The sequence below is a fragment of the Staurois parvus genome, unplaced genomic scaffold, assembly GCF_062004578.1.
Source record: "Staurois parvus isolate SC_StPar_1 unplaced genomic scaffold, SC_StPar_1.0 ptg000772l, whole genome shotgun sequence".
Taxonomy (NCBI): Eukaryota; Metazoa; Chordata; class Amphibia; order Anura; family Ranidae; genus Staurois; species Staurois parvus.
Genome location: NW_028318568.1, coordinates 1,481,885 through 1,504,388, shown reverse-complemented (window position 1 = coordinate 1,504,388; position 22,504 = coordinate 1,481,885). Strand labels below are relative to the sequence as shown.

General features: G+C 40.8%; 1 protein-coding gene across 1 annotated transcript in view; it reads left to right on the top strand.

Moving 5' to 3' along the window:
* EXOC3 (exocyst complex component 3) overlaps window positions 1–22,504 on the top strand; it is a 79,871-nt gene that overhangs the window by 4,726 nt on the left and 52,641 nt on the right. The window contains exons 2-3 of the mRNA XM_089654523.1: window positions 7,409–7,558; window positions 16,651–16,870. Of these exons, the coding sequence (XP_089510649.1) occupies window positions 7,415–7,558; window positions 16,651–16,870 (364 nt within the window). The 5' untranslated portion in view covers window positions 7,409–7,414. The remainder of the gene's footprint in view (window positions 1–7,408; window positions 7,559–16,650; window positions 16,871–22,504) is intronic.

The following is a 22,504-nucleotide window of genomic DNA, read 5'->3' as shown; positions in this document are numbered from 1 at the left end:
TTGTAGTGGGGATAGCATTTGTTTGGGTAGGCCAGTGAGAAGGGAGTTGCAGTAGTCCAGGTGTGAGATGATGATGGAGTGTACGAGTTGTTCAGTAGTGTCTGGGGTGAGGAACGTACGTATCTTGGAGATGTTGCGAAGGTGGAGCTTGCATGACTTTGATAGTGATTGGACATGAGGTTGGAAGGAAAGGTTTGAGTCCAGGGTGACACCCAGGACTTTGGCGTGTGGGGTGGGATTGATGGTGGTGTTGCTAGTTGTGATGGAGAGAATGGGGGGGGGGGGGGCGCGGGCTGGGGGGAAGCTACTTTTGTGCAAAATAGAGTGTTTTTGGCCCTCTAGACTTCAGTGGAATTGCCTGAAAACTGTTGATTTGAACAGTTTTTCAGGCATAATAGGCCTGTATACAGTTGCAAAAACTCTAAAGAAAAAAAAAAAGCTCAAATAAAAAACTCCTGAAAAGCACTCTGCTCAGGTGTAAATGCCTCCTGAGTATATGGTGGTTTAATACATGCAGTGTTTGGTGGACTCCACAACATGGGTAAATCCAGCACTGGCCCAGAGTGGGGCTTTAAAGTGTGTGTCTGTTTGTTTCCCCGGATATTGTCCATTGACGTCAATAAAAACATATCAAAATATGTTTCAATGTACATTAACATGCATCCTAATGTATATCAACATGCATTAACAATCTTTCTGATTCAGGCGGACTTGTGGCTTCATGTATTTCCATTTATCTTAAAACGCATTATACAAAAGATAAATCCAGTCTAAGCGCTGGCTAAATAGATAGTGAGCTAACAGGGAATGTAAAATGTATCCACCCTATGAAAGAAGTCTGAGAATGTACAAGTGGCAAGTTTTGCTGGAAAACCTTAGGAATATTTTTTGGAGGTGGAAGAGTAGAGGGGGTCGGTTAGAATGTCACTGCTTTACGTGTATTGGCAGAACCAACACTTCAAAGCAGAGCAGTGCAACATGACATTTTGTAAAAATAAGAGCATTTTGCCCTGGTTCACACTGGTGTGACTTGTCATACAATTTGACAGTGTCAAATCGCATGACAAGACCACCCTATTGTTCGCAATGGAAATGTTCTAAACAGTGTGACTCTGACTCCATTGGAGTCACACCGATTTTGAAATCAGTTCCTGCACTATTGGCAATTTTGGGTGTGATTTGCATAGACAGCTGTACATGAAGTCGCACAGATTTCTTACAAGTCATACCAACATCCGACTTTGAAAAGAATACAATTTCAAGGTCTTATTCAGTGTGAACCTGACTTCGATCATGAGAATCACCTTGTTTTTATTGGCACAATGGTGCCCTAAATGTTTTCTTTTAATACATGGGGACACATTCTCTTGTCTCAGATCAAAAGGTTATTTATATATACTGTGTGTATGTGTGTGTGTATATATATATATATATATATACCGTATTTTCCGGCGTATAAGACGACTGGGCGTATAAGACGACCCCCTACTTTTCCTGTTTAAAATGTAGTGTTTGGGCTATACTCGCCGTATAAGACTACCCCTCTTCCAGTGCACACCAGTGGGAGGAATAGTGCCCCATCATTGGTGTCAGTAGGAGGAATAGTGTCCCATCATTGGTGTCAGTGGGAGGAATAGTGTCCCATCATTGGTGTCAGTGGGAGGAATAGTGCCCCATCATTGGTGTCAGTGGGAGGAATAGTGCCCTGTCATTAGTATCAGTGGGAGGAATAGTGCCCCATCATTGGTGTCAGTGGGAGGAATAGTGCCCCATCATTAGTATCAGTGGCAGGAATAGTGCCCCATCATTGGTATCAGTGGGAGGAATAGCTCCCCATCATTAGTATCAGTGGCAGGAATAGTGCCCCATCATTGGTGTCAGTGGGAGGAATAGCACCCCATCATTAGTATCAGTGGCAGGAATAGTGTCCCATCATTGGTATCAGTGGGAGGAATAGTGCCCCATCATTGGTATCAGTGGGAGGAATAGTGTCCCATCATTGGTGTCAGTGGGAGGAATAGTGCCCCATCATTGGTATCAGTGGGAGGAATAGTGCCCCATCATTAGTATCATTGGGGGGAATAGCACCCCATCATTGGTGTCAGTGGAACAGTGCCCCGTCTTTGGTGTCAGTGGGAGGAATAGTATCCCATCATTGGTGTCAGTGGGGGGGGGGGGAGGAATAGTGCCCCATCGTTGGTGTCAGTGGGGGGTGGAATAGTGCCCCATCATTGGTGTCAGTGGGGGGTGGAATAGTGCCCCATCATTGGTGTCAGTGGGGGGGGGGGAGGAATAGTGCCCAATTGTTGGTGTCAGTGGGGGGGGGGAATAGTGCCCCATCGTTGGTGTCAGTGGGGGGGAGGAAAAGTGCCCCATCGTTGGTGTCAGTGGGAGGAATAATGCCCCATCATTGGTATCAGTGACACCAACGATAGGGCACTATTCCTCCCACTGACACTTGCTGACCCCTGTTCCAGTACGGTGCTGCTGCAGCCAGCATATGTGGTTGCAGCAGCACCTAAGCACGGCACACTTACCTGCATCTCCACTCGATTTTCGCGGGGCCGCTCAGCTCCGCCTCCTCGCCGGTGATTGGCCGCCTGTGTGCCTTTCCTGAGCTACAGTTCTGGCGGCCAATCACCGGTGAGGAGGCGGAGCCAAGCAGCCGCGCGAACATCCAGTGGACGAACCGAAGGAAGGAGCAGCCGCGCTTCCTGGACCGGATCGTCGTGGGACCGGAGCCAGGTAAGAGACAGCAGCCCCTGCCCACCCCTGTACTTAGTTTCCCTTCTGTTGGGGGGGGGGGGGGGCGGCGGCGGCGGCGGCACCGCCCCCCTAAAAAGTGTCAGCATGCCGTTACCGGCGTATAAGACGACCCCCGACTTTTGAGAAGATTTTCAAGGGGTAAAAAGTCGTCTTATACGCCGGAAAATACGGTGTATATATATATATATATATATATATATATATATATATATATATATATATATATATATATATATATATATATATATACACACAATATTGCCAAAAGTATTGGGCCTGCCTTTACATGTACATGAACTTTAATGGCATCCCAGTCTTAGTCCGTAGGGGTAAATATTGAGTTGGCCCACCCTTTGCAGCTATAACAGTTTCAACTCTTCTGGGAAGGCTGTCCACTCTATCCAAAACTAAAAACAAAAGGTTTGCCTTTTAGTTATACCTTTTTAAAAAAATTTAAATATTAAATGCACATTTTTTTGTAGGTTAAAATTTACTATATAAATATATTTATTTTAGGAGCCTGGAAAGCATTGCATCAGCGATCAGTAGATCACGGGTTTAATGCAGGGCTCCTGCAGACTGTTGGTGTAAGTTGTCTGCCCACAGTTACACTCTGACAGTAAGAATCAATGAACTTCTAGAGCGCTCAACAGCTCCGTAGTTAATTGAGAAATACAAGCCGACAGCCACAAAGGATATCTGTCATTGTAGTTGATTCATTCACAGAACTCTGTGAATGAATGACGCGGCCGCTTGGGTGGAGCCCCACACATCCACACCCTTTTCAAAATGTAACCGCTAGTATAGGGAACTTCTTCTTGTACTGCTGTCACACAGAGGGCTTGGATCGCCAAAAAATGGCCTAAAAATGGCTGGAACATGTAAAATATTCCCAAAGGTGAACTTCTCCTTTATTATCCTATTGTACGTAGAAAACACATCTGCCTATTGTCTTTTTTTTTTTTTTAACTTCACTCCTTTTGTTTTCTCAACTACAGCATGAGAACTAATTGACCTATTAGTCTGAGATAGAAAGAAGAAGAGCTAAATAGTTTGGGATAACATAGGCAAAGGGCACAGGACAATCAAATCTTTGGGTCTTTCTGCAACTTACCACTGAAGATCAGAGTGATTTCCAGAGTGCTACAAATGCAGAAAGAGGGCTTTAATAAATGTCTTTTTGGCATGGGGAACATGGAAACATGTACTTATTCATTTATCTAGTTAGGATCCTGCCAGAATTCCAGTTAAACCTAACTTTCTGTAGTGAGCTGACAACTTTTCATTGAAATTTCAAGTACTGTCAACAGTCCTTCCCAGCTTACTTCTGTGCAGAACCCCCCCCCCCCCATGTTATGGAGATGAGACAGTCATTTGTAGTTGTTTTGTAGTCCTCATACCTCAAAAGAAGCCTGAAAACATGCACCCACCACATCTAGGGGCTGGTAAGCACAACTATATCCATTTTTTGTTGGGTTTAGAAACATTGTAAAATAAATCTGTCACTTTACTCATTCAGTCACCTGCTCATTTTCTGATATCTTTTTTCTTTGTTCTCTGCTGCTGCCTTGTTCATTCCTGTGTAAGCTCCATGACAGTCTGTGTCGGAACTTAAACAAGATTAATAACCACCTCCCCTTACTAAAAAATAACCATAAATAAGCTCAACCATGTGCCTACAGGGCACTTATACCCCCTTCCTGCCCAGGCCAAATTTCAGCTTTCAGTGTTGTCACACTTTGAATGACAATTGCGCGGTCATGCAACATTGTGCTCATATGAAATTTGTATTATTTTTTTGAGACAGATAGAGCTTTCTTTTGGTGGTATTTAATCACCTCCTGGGTTTTTTATTTTTTGCTAAACAAACCAAAATCAACTGAAAATTTTGAAAAAAAATATTTTTTTTCTTAGTTTCTGTTATAAAATTTTGTAAATAAGTGTTTTTTCTCCTTCACTGATGTGCACTAATGCTGCAGTGACGGGCACTGATGGGCGGCACTAATGAAGAGGTACTGGTAGGTGGCACTGATGGGCATCGATAGGCATCGCTGATGGGCACTGAAAGGCAGCATTCATATATGGCACTGTTAGGTGGCACTGACTGGCACTGTTAGGTTGCACTGACTGGCAGTGATAGGTAGCACTGATAGGTGGCATTGAAAGGCAGCTCAGATGGGCACTGATATGTGGCATTGATGTGCACTGGTAGGCACTGATATGTGGCATTGATTTGGCACTGATGGGCACTGGCAGGTGGCATTGCGCACTGACAGGTGGCATTGATGGGCACTGACAGGTGGAACTGATGGGGCTACACTGATCATCAGGGCACACTGTTCATCAATGCCCTGATGATCAGTGTACATGTCTACTCTGAGTAATGCTGATTACAGGCTTTCCTCTCCTCACGAGCTGTCAGCATGACAGCTTGTGGGGAGAGGAATGCTGATAACCGGCATTTCCTTTTTTACATGCGATCAGCTGTGATTGGACACAGCTGATCACATGACAGAGCCGTCGTCATCGGCTCTTTCCGTGGGAGTGGGAGGAGGTCCTCCCAGAACGAGAGAACCGCCTTGCGCCCGTCATTTCTTATATGGCGGGCAGGTGGCGGTTAAATAGGGGCACATAGGGGAAAATCACACAATTTTTGGCCATTTGGCACAGTAAAAATAAGTTGGCTCTAAAGATGTGTGCCCCATCCCTGGCTGCTGCAGCGTTTATTACATACTGTATGTTACTTTTACAAATGCAGATGTCCTCTGTTGGTACCAAACATCTGGCATTGATACTTGTTCAGGGATGTTGAATTCCTATCGCCCGACGCCCGGGACATGTAGATCCGGGCGCTGGGCAGGTAGTTTTTTTTTACCTTTTAGCCCTGCTGCGGGCAAGTAGCAGGCTCACCTGTCAGGTGGAAGCAATCGGCGGCAGCACAGCCGCCGATTGCTTCCACACAGTGCCAGTCTCTCCGTCCTCTCGTGTGAACCTCCCCCTGCCCACTATCTCCTGGGCTCTGCTTGCCCATCTGTGGGCCGGTTCACTGCTGTCAGCTAGAGTGGAGGGAGGAAAGCGGAAGCTTCCACACCCCTCTCCTTCTTGTCCTGACCTGGAAGTGACGTTATGATGTCATTTCCGGGTCCCTGGTGAGAGATTCACTAAATGTTATGCGTTGCGATGTGCACTGCTTTACATTCAGTGTAGTACAGGGGAGACATGCAGATGTCTCAATAAAGAGAACCTGTCACCTAATATCCTCACAATAGGGTACTTTGTCCCCTATGTCATGGAAAAAAAATTAAGTGCAAATATATATTTATTCATTGTAAAAAATGAAAGTTACACCTAAGCACATAACATCCCAAAAAATGATCCCCCACAATTGCGCACGAACAAACATAAAAGCACACCTTGGGCGCCTACACATGTAAACGTCGATTGCGATACACATGTCGCATGCTAGGATGAGAGCAATAATTCTAGCACCAGACCTCCTCCGTAACACTAAACTGATGACCTATAAGGGGCTTTGAAAGAATCACCTATAGAGAATTTAGGGTACTGAAATCATCGCCATTTCACAAGCGTACGCAAATTTAAGGTTTGGCATGTTGGATATCTGTTTACTCAATGCAACCTCATCTTTTATATTTTTCAAAAAATAGGGTCAGTTATTGTTTTTTTTGTGCCGTAAAATGAACGTACTTTTACAGAAATTTTGCAGTAATATCATGCGACATAAAATATGGGAACTACCACTTTTATTTTCTAGGGTCTCTGATTTCAGAAAACATATAATGTTTGGGGGGTTTATGTAATCTTCAGGCCTAAAATGATTTTTTTAATCCTGTGCAAAAAACGGCTCTGGCAGCGAAAGGGATAAAGGATAAGCCCGACACTCCCCTTTCCTGAGGAGCAGCCAATCGGTGCTCATTACACTGCAAGGTCTCTCTCCTCTCTGCTAGTCCCCGGATGTGGTGCTGGAGACAGGCTGGGGGAGAAAAAAAGCGCAATGTTAAAAATGTTACACATTTAAGTCGCCATAAAATCACTTATGTTTTTAAAACAGTCCTAAAATCACCTCTGATTTAATTACGGTTTTGGTTAAAATGACTTTTTTTTTCATCTGGACAAATAGATTGGTGTACCGATTTAGTCCCTGGACAAGTAGTTTTTTGAAACATTTCCACACCCCTGTTGTAGTTTCAGTTGCAGTACACTGACCACTGTTGGTTGTTCGCACAACACTTCTTCTGTCACAAATAACTTAACCACCTGTTAACAAAACGTCTTGCATTCATTGAAAAGAATGCAAGGCTTTTTATGAATAGAGAAGGTGTAACTTCCTGTGATAGCTGGAATGCAGCCAAAACTACATGTCTCAGCTCCTTATGCTGGTGCCATCAGCAGGCTGATGCCTGAGTAAATTTTGGACACATAGCAAAACCTGCAGCAGCCAGAGATGGGGCTCACATCCTTAGTGCTAACCTATTACATACGTGAAAAGGCTAAAAATAATGTTTGACCATACTTCTGCCAGCTTTAAAGAAGACAAAATGCAAAACTGAAATTTTGGCTTTTTCCTGATAGACCAAAGTTACAGATTCTCTTTTAAAATATTGTTTCAATTTTGTTACAGGCGAGAATGGAGGAGCCAGACAAGGAGGCAATGGCAACTGCAGTTCAGCGTGTAGCAGGAATGCTACAGAGGCCTGATCAACTGGATAAAGTAGAGCAATATCGAAGGAGAGAGGCTCGAAAGAAAGCATCTGTGGAGGCCAGGCTGAAAGTAAGAATTTTTGGAGTTGTGTTTCATTTTTTTTTGGGGTCTCTACACATGTATACATAATTTCAGTGAACAAGCACTGTATAAAGAACATGCAGATTTAGGGTTATTTTTCAATGTAAAAAATTTACCAACTTCAGGATTTACATTAATTAAAAAATCTGCTAGCTTATGAGGGGCTAGTTCCAACAAGTTGTATGCCTGCTTGTGGACTTATCTCTTTTATTATTTGCATTTTTATTTAGCACCAGAAGTATAGGTATCGAAATATTTCCATAACTCCAGTTCTGGACCTTTGGGTCTCTGATAAAGCAGCTGCAGGATCATTTACAGCCTCTCTGCCAGTCCCTCCTCTCCTCTTGCCCAGTCATGGAAGGCTTTGTATCCACAGGTTTTCATTGTGCACTTTTATGACCTTTTAGCTGCCAGCATCCTAACAACCAATGACATCAGTTAACAAGGAGGATGTTGGGTGCCTGCAAAACATCCTTTTTTGCCCCTCTCCATCAGCACTGGGGTCACATTAGCACAGAGAGAAAGACACACTGGAATACTAGTCAGTACCAGTGTGCAATGGTATATTTGCTTTGGAAGAATAAATCGCCTCTAACAGTGGGTGTACCACTTGTGTGGATGTGTGTAGATAGTTTTTTACCTTTTTAGAATGGGGTGCCTTGAGACTATCCATAATTTTAAAGGGTTCCTTGAATGAAAGAAGGTTGAAAAACACTGGCCTAAGGCAATATAGTCAGAAACTGTCTGTAATTAGCAGTGCACTGTATGAAAATTAGTTTTTTCTTTCCTACTCTGTGCCTAAATGATTGCATTATACAAGAGAATTTTACAGAAATGTTTGGCATTACTACTTTGTACATTGGTCTCAGTGATGTATCTGTTCCTCCAGCAACAAAAGACTATACATTACATAGACACTGAGTGTGTAAGTAACCTGTAATTTAGATAAAGGGAACATTTGGAAGCAGCGCATTGCTTTGTCTTTGTCAGGTCCCATCATTCAGGCACTGCCGCAGACAGCCCTGGGTGATCCTATCACCTTCTCTGAGGTCCTGAGTAGCTCTGCATGTACAGAGCGGCACAGTTTCCATTTTGAGACTCAGCTTAAGCAGTTCCAGCCAGCTGCATTATATACTCAGCCTGAGTAAGCTGCAGAAGGCATCAGAGTGGCTGAATACTTGGAAGAGAATACTGGCAACTAACTCTGAGAATGGACACAGGGGCACTCTTCATCTTAAGCCTTCCCTTTCCCTAGGTCATAAGGGACCCGATCACTATCCATGATGGCGCTGTCATGCCAGGAAACGCCTGGACAATTAATTTAGTCAGCTAAACGTGCCTCCAAATATATCAATAATAATTTATAAAAATAATTTAACTAATAATTCTGAGTTAACTTTGAGCCAAACAAAATCCTTTAAGAACACATACAAGATCTGTGTTAATATGGACTGCAAGATATTAATTAATATTTAGTTTCTCCCTGTAGACAAAATAACCAATGCTAACTATCAGACAATAGTCTGTGTTTTACGGAATTTCAACAGTTATTCCCCTGCAGAAGGAATAAGCATCAATCTACACAAGAAAGGTGTTACATTCTTTTTATAGGTGAATTTGTCTCATACCAATGTTTGTTTTTGTATTACCACCCTTTTGCCACTGAGTGTCACTTTAAGATAAGTCTGGACTATTTTGAGTTTCCTAAAATAACTCATCTGTTATAGGGAAAGATTAATATTTCACTAATACAAACTGGACTTTGTGACAACTGTATAAATGTCTTGGAGGGTAGATATAGTATGTTATTCCTAATTTGTAATGTAAAACCTTAAATTAAAAAGAGTTGTAGTTAAATGTATACTGATTAAAAGATTATTTATAGACAAACATATATATATATATCCATACAGTGCATACAAAAAGTCTGCACACCCCTGTGAAAATGTCAGGTCTCTGTGATGTAAAAAAATGAGTCAAAGATAAATAATTTCAGAACTTTTTCCACCTTTTTTAATGTGACATATAAACTGTACAACTCAATTGAAAAGCAAACTGAAATCTTTTAGAGGAGGGGGGGAAGTAAACATAAAAAACTAAAATAATGTGGTTACATAAGTGTACACACTCTCTTATAACTGGGGATATAGCTGTGTTCAGAATTAAGTAATCACATTCAAAATCATGTTAAATAGGAGTCAGTAGTTACATAGTTAGTCTGGCTGAAAAAAGACAAAAGTCCATCCAGTTCAACCATTTAAAAAAAACAAAAAAAAAAAGTTACAATCCTACACCCACAGTTGATCCAGAGGAAGGCAAAACCCCCCCCAGCAAAGCATGATCCATTTACTTCCCACAAGAGGCAATCGGATATTCCCTGGATCAACTTTACCTATAAATGTTAGTATCCAGTTATATTCTGCGTATCCAAGAAAGACTCCAGGTATTTTTTAAAGCAATCCACTGAGCTGGCCAGAACCAACTCTTCAGGGAGTCTATTCCACATTTTCACAACTCACTGTGAAGAAACCTTTCCGTATTTGGAGAGTAAAAGATTAAATTTCTTTTCCTCCAGACGTAAAGAGTGCCCCCTTGTCCTCTGTGATGACTTCAGTGTGAATGACTCTACACCGAGTTCACTATATGAACCACTGATGTATTTATACATGTTGATCATATCCCCTCTTAATCTCCTCTTCTCAAGAGAGAATAAATTAAGTTCCTGTAATCTTTCCTCATAGCTGAGCTCCTCCATGCCTCTTATCAGTTTGGTTGCCCTTCTCTTTACTTTTTCCAGTTCCCCAATGTTCTTTATTGTGAATTGGTGCCCAAAACTGAACTATAGTTCACACCTGCCATCATTTTAAAGTGCCTCTAATTAACCACAAATAAAGTTCAGCTGTTCTAGTAGCTCTTTCCTGATATTTTCTTAGTCGCATCCTACAGCAAAAGCCATGGTCTGCAGAGAGATTCCAAAGCATCAGAGAGATCTCATTGTTAAAAGGTATCAGTCAGGAGAAGGGTACAAAAGAATACCATGGAACACAGTGAAGACAGTCATCATCAAGTGGAGAAAATATGGCGCAACAGTGACATTACCAAGAACTGGACGTCCTCCAAAATTGAAGATGAGAAAAAAAAAAAAAAAGACGAGAAGAAAACTGGTCTGGGAGGCTGCCAAGAGGCGTACAGCAACATTAAAGGAGATGCAGGAATATCTGGCAAGTACTGGCTGTGTGGAATATGTGACAACAATCTCCCGTATTCTTCATATGTCTGGGCTATGGGATCGTGTGGCAAGATGGAAGCCTTTTTTTACTAAGAAAAGCATCCAAGCCCAGCTAAATTTCGCAAAAACGCATCTGAAGTCTCCCAAAATCATCTGGGAAAATGTGCTACGGTCTGATGAAACCAAGGTTGAACTTTTTGAGCATAATTACAAAAGATATGTTTGGCGCAAAAATAACACTGCACATCACCAAAAGAAAACCATAGTCACAGTGAAGCATGGTGGTGGCAGCATCATGCTTTGGGGCTGTATTTCTTCAGCTGGAACTGGGGCCTTAGTCAAGGTAGAGGGAATTATGAACAGTTCCAAATACCAGTCAATATTGGCACAAAACTTTCAGGCTTCTGCTAGAAAGCTGAACATGAAGAGGAACTTCATCTTTCAGCATGGCAACGACCCAAAGCATACATCCAAATCAACAAAGGAATGGCTTCACCAGAAGAAGATTAAAGTTTTGGAATGGCCCAGACCTGAATCCGATCGAAAATCTGTGGGGTGATCTGAAGAAGGCTGTGCACAGGAGATGACCTCGCAATCAGACAGATTTGGAGTGTTTTTGCAAGGAAGAGTGGGCAAATATTGCCAAGTCAAGATGTGCCATGCTGATAGACTCATACCCAAAAGACTGAGTGCTGTAATATAATCGAAAAGTTGTACACTTTATAGCTTACATTAAAGGTGGAAAAAGTTTGGAAATTATTTATCTTTGTCTCATTTTTTTTTTTACATCACAGAAACCTGACATTTTAACAGGGGTTTGTAGACTTTTTATATCCACTGTACCTTCATATAAACCTAATAATTTGCATACTTAACTACTTATTGATTAGAGACATGGCAGCACAATTACAATATTTCTGCAATAAAGATACATTTCAACAGTCTAAATATATAATGGGATTACACAACACGCTGTGTTTAATATTCAGACATCATTTCTAGCAATGGGATCTTGTGTCAGGATAAAATCTTTTATAGATATCTTGCAACATTGTGTTACGATTTAAAATCACATACTTATACATATGTCCATGATATTTATAATGGTGTTGTCCAGAAAAAGAATTTAGTTATATGTATAGTTTTAAACATATAAATAGTTCCAAGATTCATTTGTATAACTTCCCATAGAGATCTCTTTAATCAGAGGTGTTTTGTCTCTTGTTTACCCTTCCCAGAATTGAAACAATGGTGAATTGTTGAATGACTAGTCTGTTAATTTCTTATGTCCACCGGGTCACACATATGTGGTGTCTCCACAGTTTATATTTATGGGGCCTGGAAAGGCTGGTAAATATTGTTCATTTGTTTCAGGTGCAGTAAATAGGATGGAAACCCATCGTTCCTGCACTGAGAGGTGTCCTTGCTTTTCTCAATTCTGTACACACTTCATTTGCAAAAACTAACTATCTCAATTGGGAAAGAGATTGTATCTGCGTGAACCCAGACCTGAAAGTGACCCTGGCTTTTTGGGGACTGTTCAGTTTAAAACAACTATAATTTGAGTTGGAGATAAAAGATAAAAAATATAATTCCTCTCATAGAAATTCTGACAAAGCGTAGGAGGAAAGGTGTCAGGAACGTGGGAAAAAGATGTTTCTTCATTCCAAGTATTAACTGCAAGTGTTGGTGGCATTTTCTGAACCCCCTCCCTTCTTTTCTGTGTTTAAGAGAAGGCATTTTCTTCTGTTTTGTACTCAGTCTCTATAGCTTGTTGCTCCTGCTAATTGCAGGGGCTTAGAACGCCCACCTCCTTTTTCCTCAGTGAAACATCGTTATAATTCAATTCTCTTTGAAAACGGATGCTGAGTTCCTCAGTGAAGGTGCTTTAACTAGCAGTTGTTTTCTTTTAAGACAAAGGGAAACTTTCTTTCTGATGCAGGCTGTGTGATCCACTCTAAAATTAGGGGGATGCCACAGTTTCTTCTCCTACCAGGTGTCTGGGCTCAGTTCTTGTAGACCTAAAGACTTAAGGTATGCTAGTCGTAACTGCCCAAGAAAATTCAACAAAATTTGTTCCAACTGGAAAATGGATAGATGCCGAAAGAATACCTGTTTGATGAACACTAATACTGGCATACTACTACTGTTTCTGGGGCAACGGTTTGGACTAATGCATTTCTATAGGCTGAATAATGTGTATACCTGGCCTTTGCCTCCTATTTTAACTCAACCTTCCACCAATTCTTGTTTTTCTCCCCCTGCTACTTCCTCATCCCCTTCCCTCACTCACCTATTTCCTGTTTTCCCTATTTGTCTTGGAAAGTACGCATGTAACGTGGTGAAAATGTAGATCAGATTGTATATCTTCTTCAATGCATAATCAGAATGTTAATACTGTAGTGCCTTTTCACGTTCGCCCAATATATTCTATTGAGCTTGACCTGTAATATGTTTAACACCGAAATAAAATATTTTTACTGCCAAAAAAAGTGATACTAAAGTTTCAGAAAAAACAAACATGTCATACTTACCTGCTCTGTGCAATGGTTTTTCACAGAGCAGCCCCGATCCTCCTCTTCTTGGGTTCCCCAATGGTACTCCTGGCTCCTCCACCCCTCACTAGGGGCACTCATGTGTGCTCACTCCCGAGCTGCAGCTGTGCATCTGTAAGACACAGAGCATGTCTCAGCCCTGCCCCCAGCTCCCTCCTTACTGGCTGGGATTTACAACCATTGGGTCTTGCTGCTGTGTCTATGACAATGAGGAGGGAGAGACCTAGGAGAGCCGCTGCTCGTTGGATCGAGATCAGGCCCAGGTAAGTATTGGGGGGGGGAGCTGATTGGGGAGCTGCACACTGAAGATTTTTTACCTTCATGCATAGAATGCATGTAGGTAAGAAAAACCTTCTGCCTTTAGAACCACTTTAATGAAGTATCTAAAAGTGTGGAGCATCTTACCTTAACAGTGTGACTGGTGGCAACAGACAAAAAGATGTGTGATTCCCAAATAGAAGAGCCCAAACATACTTCTAATTTGTATTAAATTTATGTGCAGATGGGAGATGTAAATTACCTGCACCTCATTCCTTGTAGCATATAGGAATAATTAGAGCAATTAGGAATATGAATTTCTAAGTGCAATATATTACATGCTAACACTAAACATTGATTAAAATTATACAATTTATTTTCAGCAATACATAAAAAGATTTTAAAAGAGAACTAATTCAATTCCATAGTATATATCCAGTATATGCCATTTAATGGTTTTGAATTGAGATCCTCGAGCACAGGCTCTTGTACATGTTTCGCCACGTGACTTTTTCAGGATCTCAATTCAAAACGGCTAAATGACATATATTGATCCCCAAGCAAAACATGACTTATACAAAATAACCATCCATCGCCCTTGGTCTGGAGCTCCATGCAAGATTTCGCTTTATGGGGTAAGGAAGAACATGAGAAAAGTGAGGGATCAGCCCAGAACTACACAGGAGTGAATGATCTCAAGTCAGTTGGGACCATAGTCCGCAAACAAACCATTGGTAACACAATACGCCGCCATGGATTGAAATCCCGCAGCACACGCAAGGTCCCCCTCGTCATGAAGGCATATGTACAGGCCCATCTGAAGTTTACCAATGAACATCTAAATGATTCAGAGAAGATTATGAGAAAGTGCTGTGGTCAGATGAGACCGAAATTGAGATCTTGGGCAATAAGTCGACTTGCCATGTTTGGCAGAAGAAAAATGCTGACTATGACCCTAAGACACCATCCCTACAGTCAAGCACGGAGGTGGAAACATTATGCTTTGGGGCTGTTTCTCTTCTAAAAGTTCAGGCTGACTTTGAGGGGCCAATGGACGGGGCCATGTATTGTAAAATCTTGAATGAGAACCTTCTTCCCTCAACCGGAACACTGCAGATGGGTCATGGATGGGTCTTCCAGCATGGCAATGACCCAAAACATACCGCAAAGGCATGGCTCAAGAAGAAGAACATTGAGGTAAGGGAGTGGCCTAGCCAGTCTCCAGACCCTAGTCCTATAGAAAATTTACGGAGGGATCTGAAACTTCAAGCTGACAAGTTACAGCCAAGAAACCTTAAGGATTTAGAGAAGATCTGTAAAGAAGAGTGGATGAAAAAATCCCTCCTGATGTGTGCAAACCTGGTAACCAACTACAAGAAATGTCTTACCTCTGTGCTTGCAAACAAGAGTTTCTCCACCTAGTACTAAGTCATGTTTTGCTTGGGGATCAAATGCTTATTTTACTCACAGAACTGCAACTCAATTTATAATATTTGTATCATGTGTTTTTTTTCTGAATTTTTGGTTGATATTCTGTCTCTATCATTTAAAACACACCTGTGTTAAAAATTATCAACTGCCATTTCTTTGTAAGTGGGCAAACTTACAAAATCTGCAGGGATCAAATAATTATTTTTCCCACGATAACTGCCCAAAATTCATTATATGACCCACTTATGTATTTATACATGTATTCATAATCTCAATTGCTTCTTCTCGAGAGAATAAATTCAGTTCAGCTAAACTTTCCACATAGCTGAGCTGCTCCATGCTCTTACCTGTATCAGTTTTGTTGCCCTTCTCTGCACTTCCCCAGTTTTGTGAACTGCTGCCTGTAACTGAACTGCATATTCCATTTATTTTCTGTCAAATGTAAGATTTAAACTGCAGTTCAAATGACTTGCTGTACAAGTTAAAGTGGAGCTCCACCTAAAAAGGGCAAGTTCCACTTTAAGTACTGATCTCCTGCTCCCTGTAATTAATTGGCAGCTTTGGGGAGCAGGTACCCCATTTTGACAGGTTTCCTCTCCGACTACCTAGTTGTCCTCCCCTTCCCTGATACATGACATGTCCCAGAAGACTACAGGACCATTCACAAGGTGCAGCGCTACCTGCACATGCAGAGTGGGCACCCGGTTGTGAAGCCGCAAGCCGTCACAGCGGGGTGCCCACACTTAAGGCGCTGGGGAATGGGACACCCGGTGAAACCAGTTGCAGTGAGCACACCACTGGATTGTGGGACAGGTTGAGTGGCTGTTTTTTAAAAGTCAGCAGCTACAGTTTTTGTAGCTGCTGACTTTTATTTTTTTTATCTTTGACTGGATCTCCGCTTTAAATATTTTCTTTATAATTTCTATTATCATTGTTTTAATCAAACCATAGAGTGTGTTTTTGTTTTAAATTGGCATACTGTCTAAGTGATAATGTTTCTCCCTTTGGGAGATCTCTCTTTACTACCTGTTTTTTTGACATGCGTTAGAACAAGAAGTGAGGAAAATTTCCCCTGAGACACAAGCTAGCAGAATATTTCTTGTAAACCCAAGAAGGCTTAAAACCCTTGGGGACATAACTGACATCTGCTTTCCCTTAAGCAAGGTTGCCTCTCAATTCATGTCCATGTCATGTTCATATAAAACTAGAGTTAAAAAAAAAATCTGGCAGAAGTTCTAACTTTTTCCCACTCTATTTAAAGCTTGGAGCATTTCGGCCAAAGTTTAGCTTGGAGTTTTCAGATCTTCATTTATCTATAAGCATATTGTATTTGGTAGACTACAGCTCTCCCAGTGGTAATAGGAATATAAAAAGGTAGTAAGAAACAGCAGTTTAGGTGTTTTGATCTTTTGACTCAGGAATATTTTATGTGTAATTATGATTTTATGTGTGTTCTTGTTCTGTCTCCATCTTGCAGTTGTCTGCAATGCTCTTGGTAGGCAAAGTCACCAAAATATGCATAGCTGATATTTTCCAAATAATGTTCTGTATTCAGTATACAATGCCTAATATACATTTGTATAACTGTGTTTAATGATTTCTTTCAGGCAGCTATTCAGTCACAACTTGATGGTGTGAGAACAGGTTTAAACCAACTTCACAACGCATTAAATGATGTTAAAGACATCCAGCAGTCCCTGGGAAATGTTAGCAAGGACTGGAGGCAGAGCATTAATACCATTGAAAGCCTGAAGGATGTGAAAGATGCTGTGGTCCAGCATAGTCAGCTGGCAGCAGCAGTTGAGAATCTTAAGAACATTTTCTCAGGTAATCAAAGATGTTATGCATTTTGTTGGTTGGTTGATTGGTTTATGAGAAAAAGCAAGCCTTTTTAATTGGTGTCGTCTTTTTGCTGTGTCATTGGCCCAGCCTTATTCTCCAATATCAAATCATTAAAGAATACTGTGATCATGCAAGAGAATTGTGGTATAGAGAGGTACTTCAGCTTAAAGGAGTCCTATGGTCACAGCATACACTTGTGTTTTAGTGCTCAGTATAAATGAGTACACCCCAACAGATTTGTCAGAAAACCTTTACTTTCCTTTTAAGTATCAACATTTTCTATGAGACACTATACTACAAAATACTCCCACAAATGCGGGCCACTGATTGCAAATGTGATTTGTTAATTTGCACACACAAAAACGTATTTTTCCTAACATTCATTCAAGACCATGTTGCAAAAATGAATACACTCTAATGAAATTCTTAGGAGCAAAGGTAAATTTTAGACAACAAAATCCTAATTAACAAGAATTCAACTACAGGCATGTCTAATAATTCAATAAACAGTGTCCAGCAGACAGTTGATTATAAAAGGACAAAGAAAATCACCTCCCCATTTCATGCTGTCAGCAATGGCACCACATGGAAGAGAAATCTCACAAGGACTGAGAAAGAAAACAATTTCTTTACACAAGAAAGGTGAAGCTACAAGAAGATCAGTAAAGCTTCAATACCGTAGCAAAAGTGATACAAAGATGGAACTGCAACCATCTCACAGAGATGTCCAGTCCATCCATGGAAGTTAACACCTCAAAAGGAGTGTCTTCTGATGGGAAGGGTTGAAGAAAATCGCCATGCAAGCTCACTGCAGTTAGCTAAAGAGCTGGGTGATTGTTTCCTGTGACACAATACACTGCAGAGGAATGGCATGCATGGGTGTCGTCCATGAAGGAAGCCTCTCCTAAAGCCCATGCACAAAAAAGCCTGCCTGGAATTTGCCAGGACTCATGCTGAAAAAGTAGACGACTACTGGGACTCTGGAGTGAAGAAACGAAGATGAATGTTTTTGGAACTGATGGCTTCAAAACTGTATGGTGTCGCAAAAGTGAGTACAAAGAAAAATGCATGGTGTCTACCGTGAGATGTGGTGGCAGTGTCCTTCTGTGGGGCTGCATGAGTGCTGCTGATGTCGGGGAGCTGCATTTCATTGATGATATCATAAATTCACAGATGGTACTGCTCTGTATTGAAAGAAAAGATACTACCATCACTCCGTGCCTTTGATCATCGTGCACTTTTCCAACATGACAATGATCCAAAACACATATCTAAGGCCACTGTTGTATATCTGAAGAAGAACAGGGTGAAAGTGATTCAGTGGCCAAGTACGTCTCCTGATCTGAACCCAATTGAACACCTATGAGGAATTCTGAAGAGACAAGTTTAGAATCAGTCTCCATCCAGCATCCAGGCTCTAAAAGAGGTCGTTCATGAAAAATGGAAAAAGTTGTTGCAAAATGTCGCCAGCTTGTTCATTCCATGCCTAGATGACTTGGTGCTGTCCTTACAAATCATGGAAGTCATACAAAATACTAGATAGAGTAGTTTTGTTGTGGGGTGTATTCATTTTTGCATCAACTAAATTGAGTATAACTGAATATTTTGTCATCTAAGTTATATTACTAACCTTACTTTCATGTACTGAGCTAAACAAATGTTCTATAAAACTCAGTTTGTCAAAGTTTGGAAATTGTTCTTGTGTTCATTGAGATATTGATTAAAATCTTTTCAAAAGGGTGTACTCATTTATGCTGAGCACTATATAACATCAGCACTGTGAGAACAATAAAAATGATAGTTATTTTTGACAATCCAATATAAACTTACTTGAAAAATCTCTTTTCATGTTGTGAATGATGCCTGCCTGTTGGTCATCACTTTCCACAACTTCCTGTATTCTCTGCATGCTTTGGAGATTTGCAGCTTCTCCTCTGCTGTTAAAGCATTACTAAAGGTTATTATCTTGTTAAACAGGTTATACTTGAACAAATGAATATGTGAATAGGTAGGTGCTGCAATGATTGAATAACACAAATGAAAAAATAAAGTGAAATAGCAATATCATCAAACAAATAATAGTCCTGAACAAAATATGATGAATATTGAACATAATATATTATGGTGACAGTCCCATAAAGGTGTAGTCCCGTAGACCAGAAATATGCTCTTTCACCACGTGTAGACAATAAGTGAATTTCTCACTCACCAGAAAAAACTGACCCCGATTAAGGTGGTTAAATATCGCTATGTTATCATAAGTATTGACGACCAATAACAGGCTCTCCTGGATCAGACCTCCCAATCTCCTAATAAGAGATATGGGTAGAGGGGGTCAAAGATGATTGCCCCCAGTTGGGTGATCACAAGACTCTGGGTGCACAAATAGTGGATGGATACACAATCCCAGGCTCTCCTCAAGATAAAAGTAATGCTCCAAGCAGCTGACATAAACCAAATGAATTAAATTGCTCTAAGTGTAGTATTTATTGAAAATAGCATAACAAAATAAATAAGTATCGATGTACTCACATGTAATGGTGCCCATAAACCGGTACCAGTGTATGCAGCCTTTGTTTGTATGTATACCAGTAATGATGGCCGGCGTGCGTTGCAAGCCTCACTTTCGACAGGCCGGATGTGACGTCACGGGAACCCGAAAGTGTCGGGATCACGCTTCTACATACGTTTTGCCTGGCGGCGTCCTTAGTGACATACCGCCATTACCGGGCACATTAAATACGAGTAGAATCATGTTGATTGGACGACTCCAAAAACATGGCTAACTCAATTGATATTATGGGCAGATTAATGCTATGTGTATAGTGGCTGAATAAACTGCTGCTGTGTACAAGAAATGGGGACCTTTTAGGGCATAAATTTATAAAAGAACAAGGGGAACAAATATGCGGTTATAAACATAAATAAAACCTATTAATCTGTCTTGGAATAAGTAAGCATAATGAGACATGAACAATCATTATATAAGAGTAAACACCCTAAAGGCTGACCAGGATAATTTGTTAAAAGTGGAAAGTAAAAAAAAAAATAAAAATCAATCAGTAAAAAAGGAGAAAAACCAAAACACAAAAAAAAAATATATATAAAAAAGAAGAAAATAAAAATTAAAAATAAAATAAAAAATGATTCAAATAAAAATACAAAAAATAGAAAAACACAAAAAACAAAATCAAAGAAAAATAGTTTTAAAAATTAATTTTCAAAAGGGTAAAAATTGGGGAATAAGGACTATAAAAATGATATGAAGAATGTGTATGCAAAAATGTGGATGGGTAAGGAAGAGAGAAAAGGTTATACTTGCTTTCTCTGTGCAATGGTATTGCTCAGAGCGGCTGTGAACCTCCTCTTCTGGGGTCCCCCGCCAGTGCTGTCTGCTCCTTCTTATCTGTGTCTGCAAGCGCTGTGGGGGCAGATATTGTGGTCTTGCTCCCGAGTCGGGCTGTACGTGTCTAAATACACACATGGCGTGGCTTGCCTCCATCACCAATCCTTTCTCATTGGATTTGATTAATGGCAGCAGGGGCCAATGTCTTCCGCTGCTACCTCTGAGCCAATGAGAAGAGAGAATGAGCAGTGCTGCTGTTATCAGGCACAGCACTGGATCGAGATTGAGCTCAGGTAAGTATTTGGGGGTTGGGGAGAGGGGAACTTGTGACGAACCATCCCTTTGTGATAACATTTTGCCCTGTTTCAGTTTCCCTATGTAAAGCTGTATATGTTAGCAGATGTAGACAGACATTCTACACTGTTTGTTTAGAGAAATGTGAGTCTTTCATTTCTATAGAGTTCATACTGTATTGTTGGTTGTAGGGTTTTGTTGTGGGTGGGGAAAACCCGGTGCCAGGCTGTCGGGTGAAGGTGGGGGTGAAGCTGTATATACTGAGCTGTGTTTAATAAAGATTTATTCATTTCACCCTACACGAAGTTCCGACTTGTGGTTTGGGATAGCAGGGAAGGAGTGGTTTTGAGCTCTAATACCTGCCTTGACAGAGCACTGGAAGACTTGCTGGAAAAGGGGACCATTGGGTGAGACGCATCGCTCCGCACGAGGAAGCCCAGGCGTAACAGTTCCGCCACAGAACTAATCTTGAAAAGTTTTTTTAACTTGATGCAGAGAATGCATTAGGGTGAAAAATCTTTAGCCTTTAAAAGCACTTTAACTTTAACATTTTCTAAGGATTACAAATCTCATGGTACCTTACCTACAAGCAGTTGTTGCTATACTGCATCCTGAAACTCTTCCTCTCAGCACATATGTAGTTTAGAAGGAATTCTGTGACAAAGCTGTGCCTATCAACAGAACATACTGAGTATGTGTAACAGAATTCAAGGAAGTAAATGTGGGGAACTTCACAAAGTAAATTTACAAACTTCAAGATCATTCAGAGTAATAGGAGTAGGCCAGAAATAATTGAAATACAATATGGAAATTAATATTTGATTTTATATTTTAACCATAAATACACATTAACATTTAAGATATTATGAAGTACAAAAAAACAACCTACACTCTATGAACATGAAGAACCTGTGACAGAGTAAGTGAGATCTTCTGCACAGTGAAGGAGTGAGGAGAGATAATTCTGCTTTTCAATGGAAAAAAAAAGTGCAGTTTTCTAGGGATTAATTTACATTATGCCCATGCACCAGCTGCTTGAGTGCAAACATGTTGATCAGCTGTGCTGATGTTCAGTCTAGGATGACAAATAGATTGAAAGCAGCAAAAAAAATAAAAAATAAGGGGGGGGGGTGCAGTTGTTTTTGACACACGGTGCCCTATCAAACTAAATGTCATTAAAGTGTTTTGTTTATTTTTTACCTTAATGAATTCTCTGTATTAAGGTGAAAAACTCCCTACTATTTTATTTTTATATAGAATATAAAGACCATTTTCTTGTTTCCTGTCAGAAGTTTTTCTTAATTCCCATCTTTCCTATCCAAAAGGGAACCTCCTGCTTCCTTCCAGCAATACTATAGACTTTCTGCACATATTCAGCTTCATGCCCTCATGGCTCCTGCACCACCTCTTTATCTTCTTTTGTCCAGATGTAATGTGTGTGTGTGTGTGTGTGTATCTTGTGTGCCAAAAGCAGATGCATACACAAAAATGCACAGCTCAACAGAAAGGTAGAGAAAAAGACCTACAACATACATAGCATGCACAGTTAGAGGACACAAATTAATTAAAGTGCAAGTTTAGTCCTTAACGAAGACTAAGCCTACTACCAACCCGATTCTAAGCCTAATCTATCTAACCTTGTAAGAAAAGATCTATACTTACCTATTCTGAAGCTGCTCCTGTCTGGTCACATGATCTCTCCAGTGGCAGCTTCTGTGCAGAAAAGAGATGACAAAGGCTGCAAATGCCTGGGAGATGATGTCACCCATAGGCTTTCTATGGGGTACCCGTTGTCAGCTGCCCTTCTTCTACACTGAAGCTGCTGCTGACAGCTGATCTTGGGACCAGACTGGAGTGGCTTTAGGATGGGTAAGTATACAGATCTTTTCTTTACAGGGTTAGGTAGAAATAGGCTAAGTATAGGGGTGAGAGTAGGTTTAGCCTTTGTTAGATTTTGACTGAACTTTCACTTTAAGTGT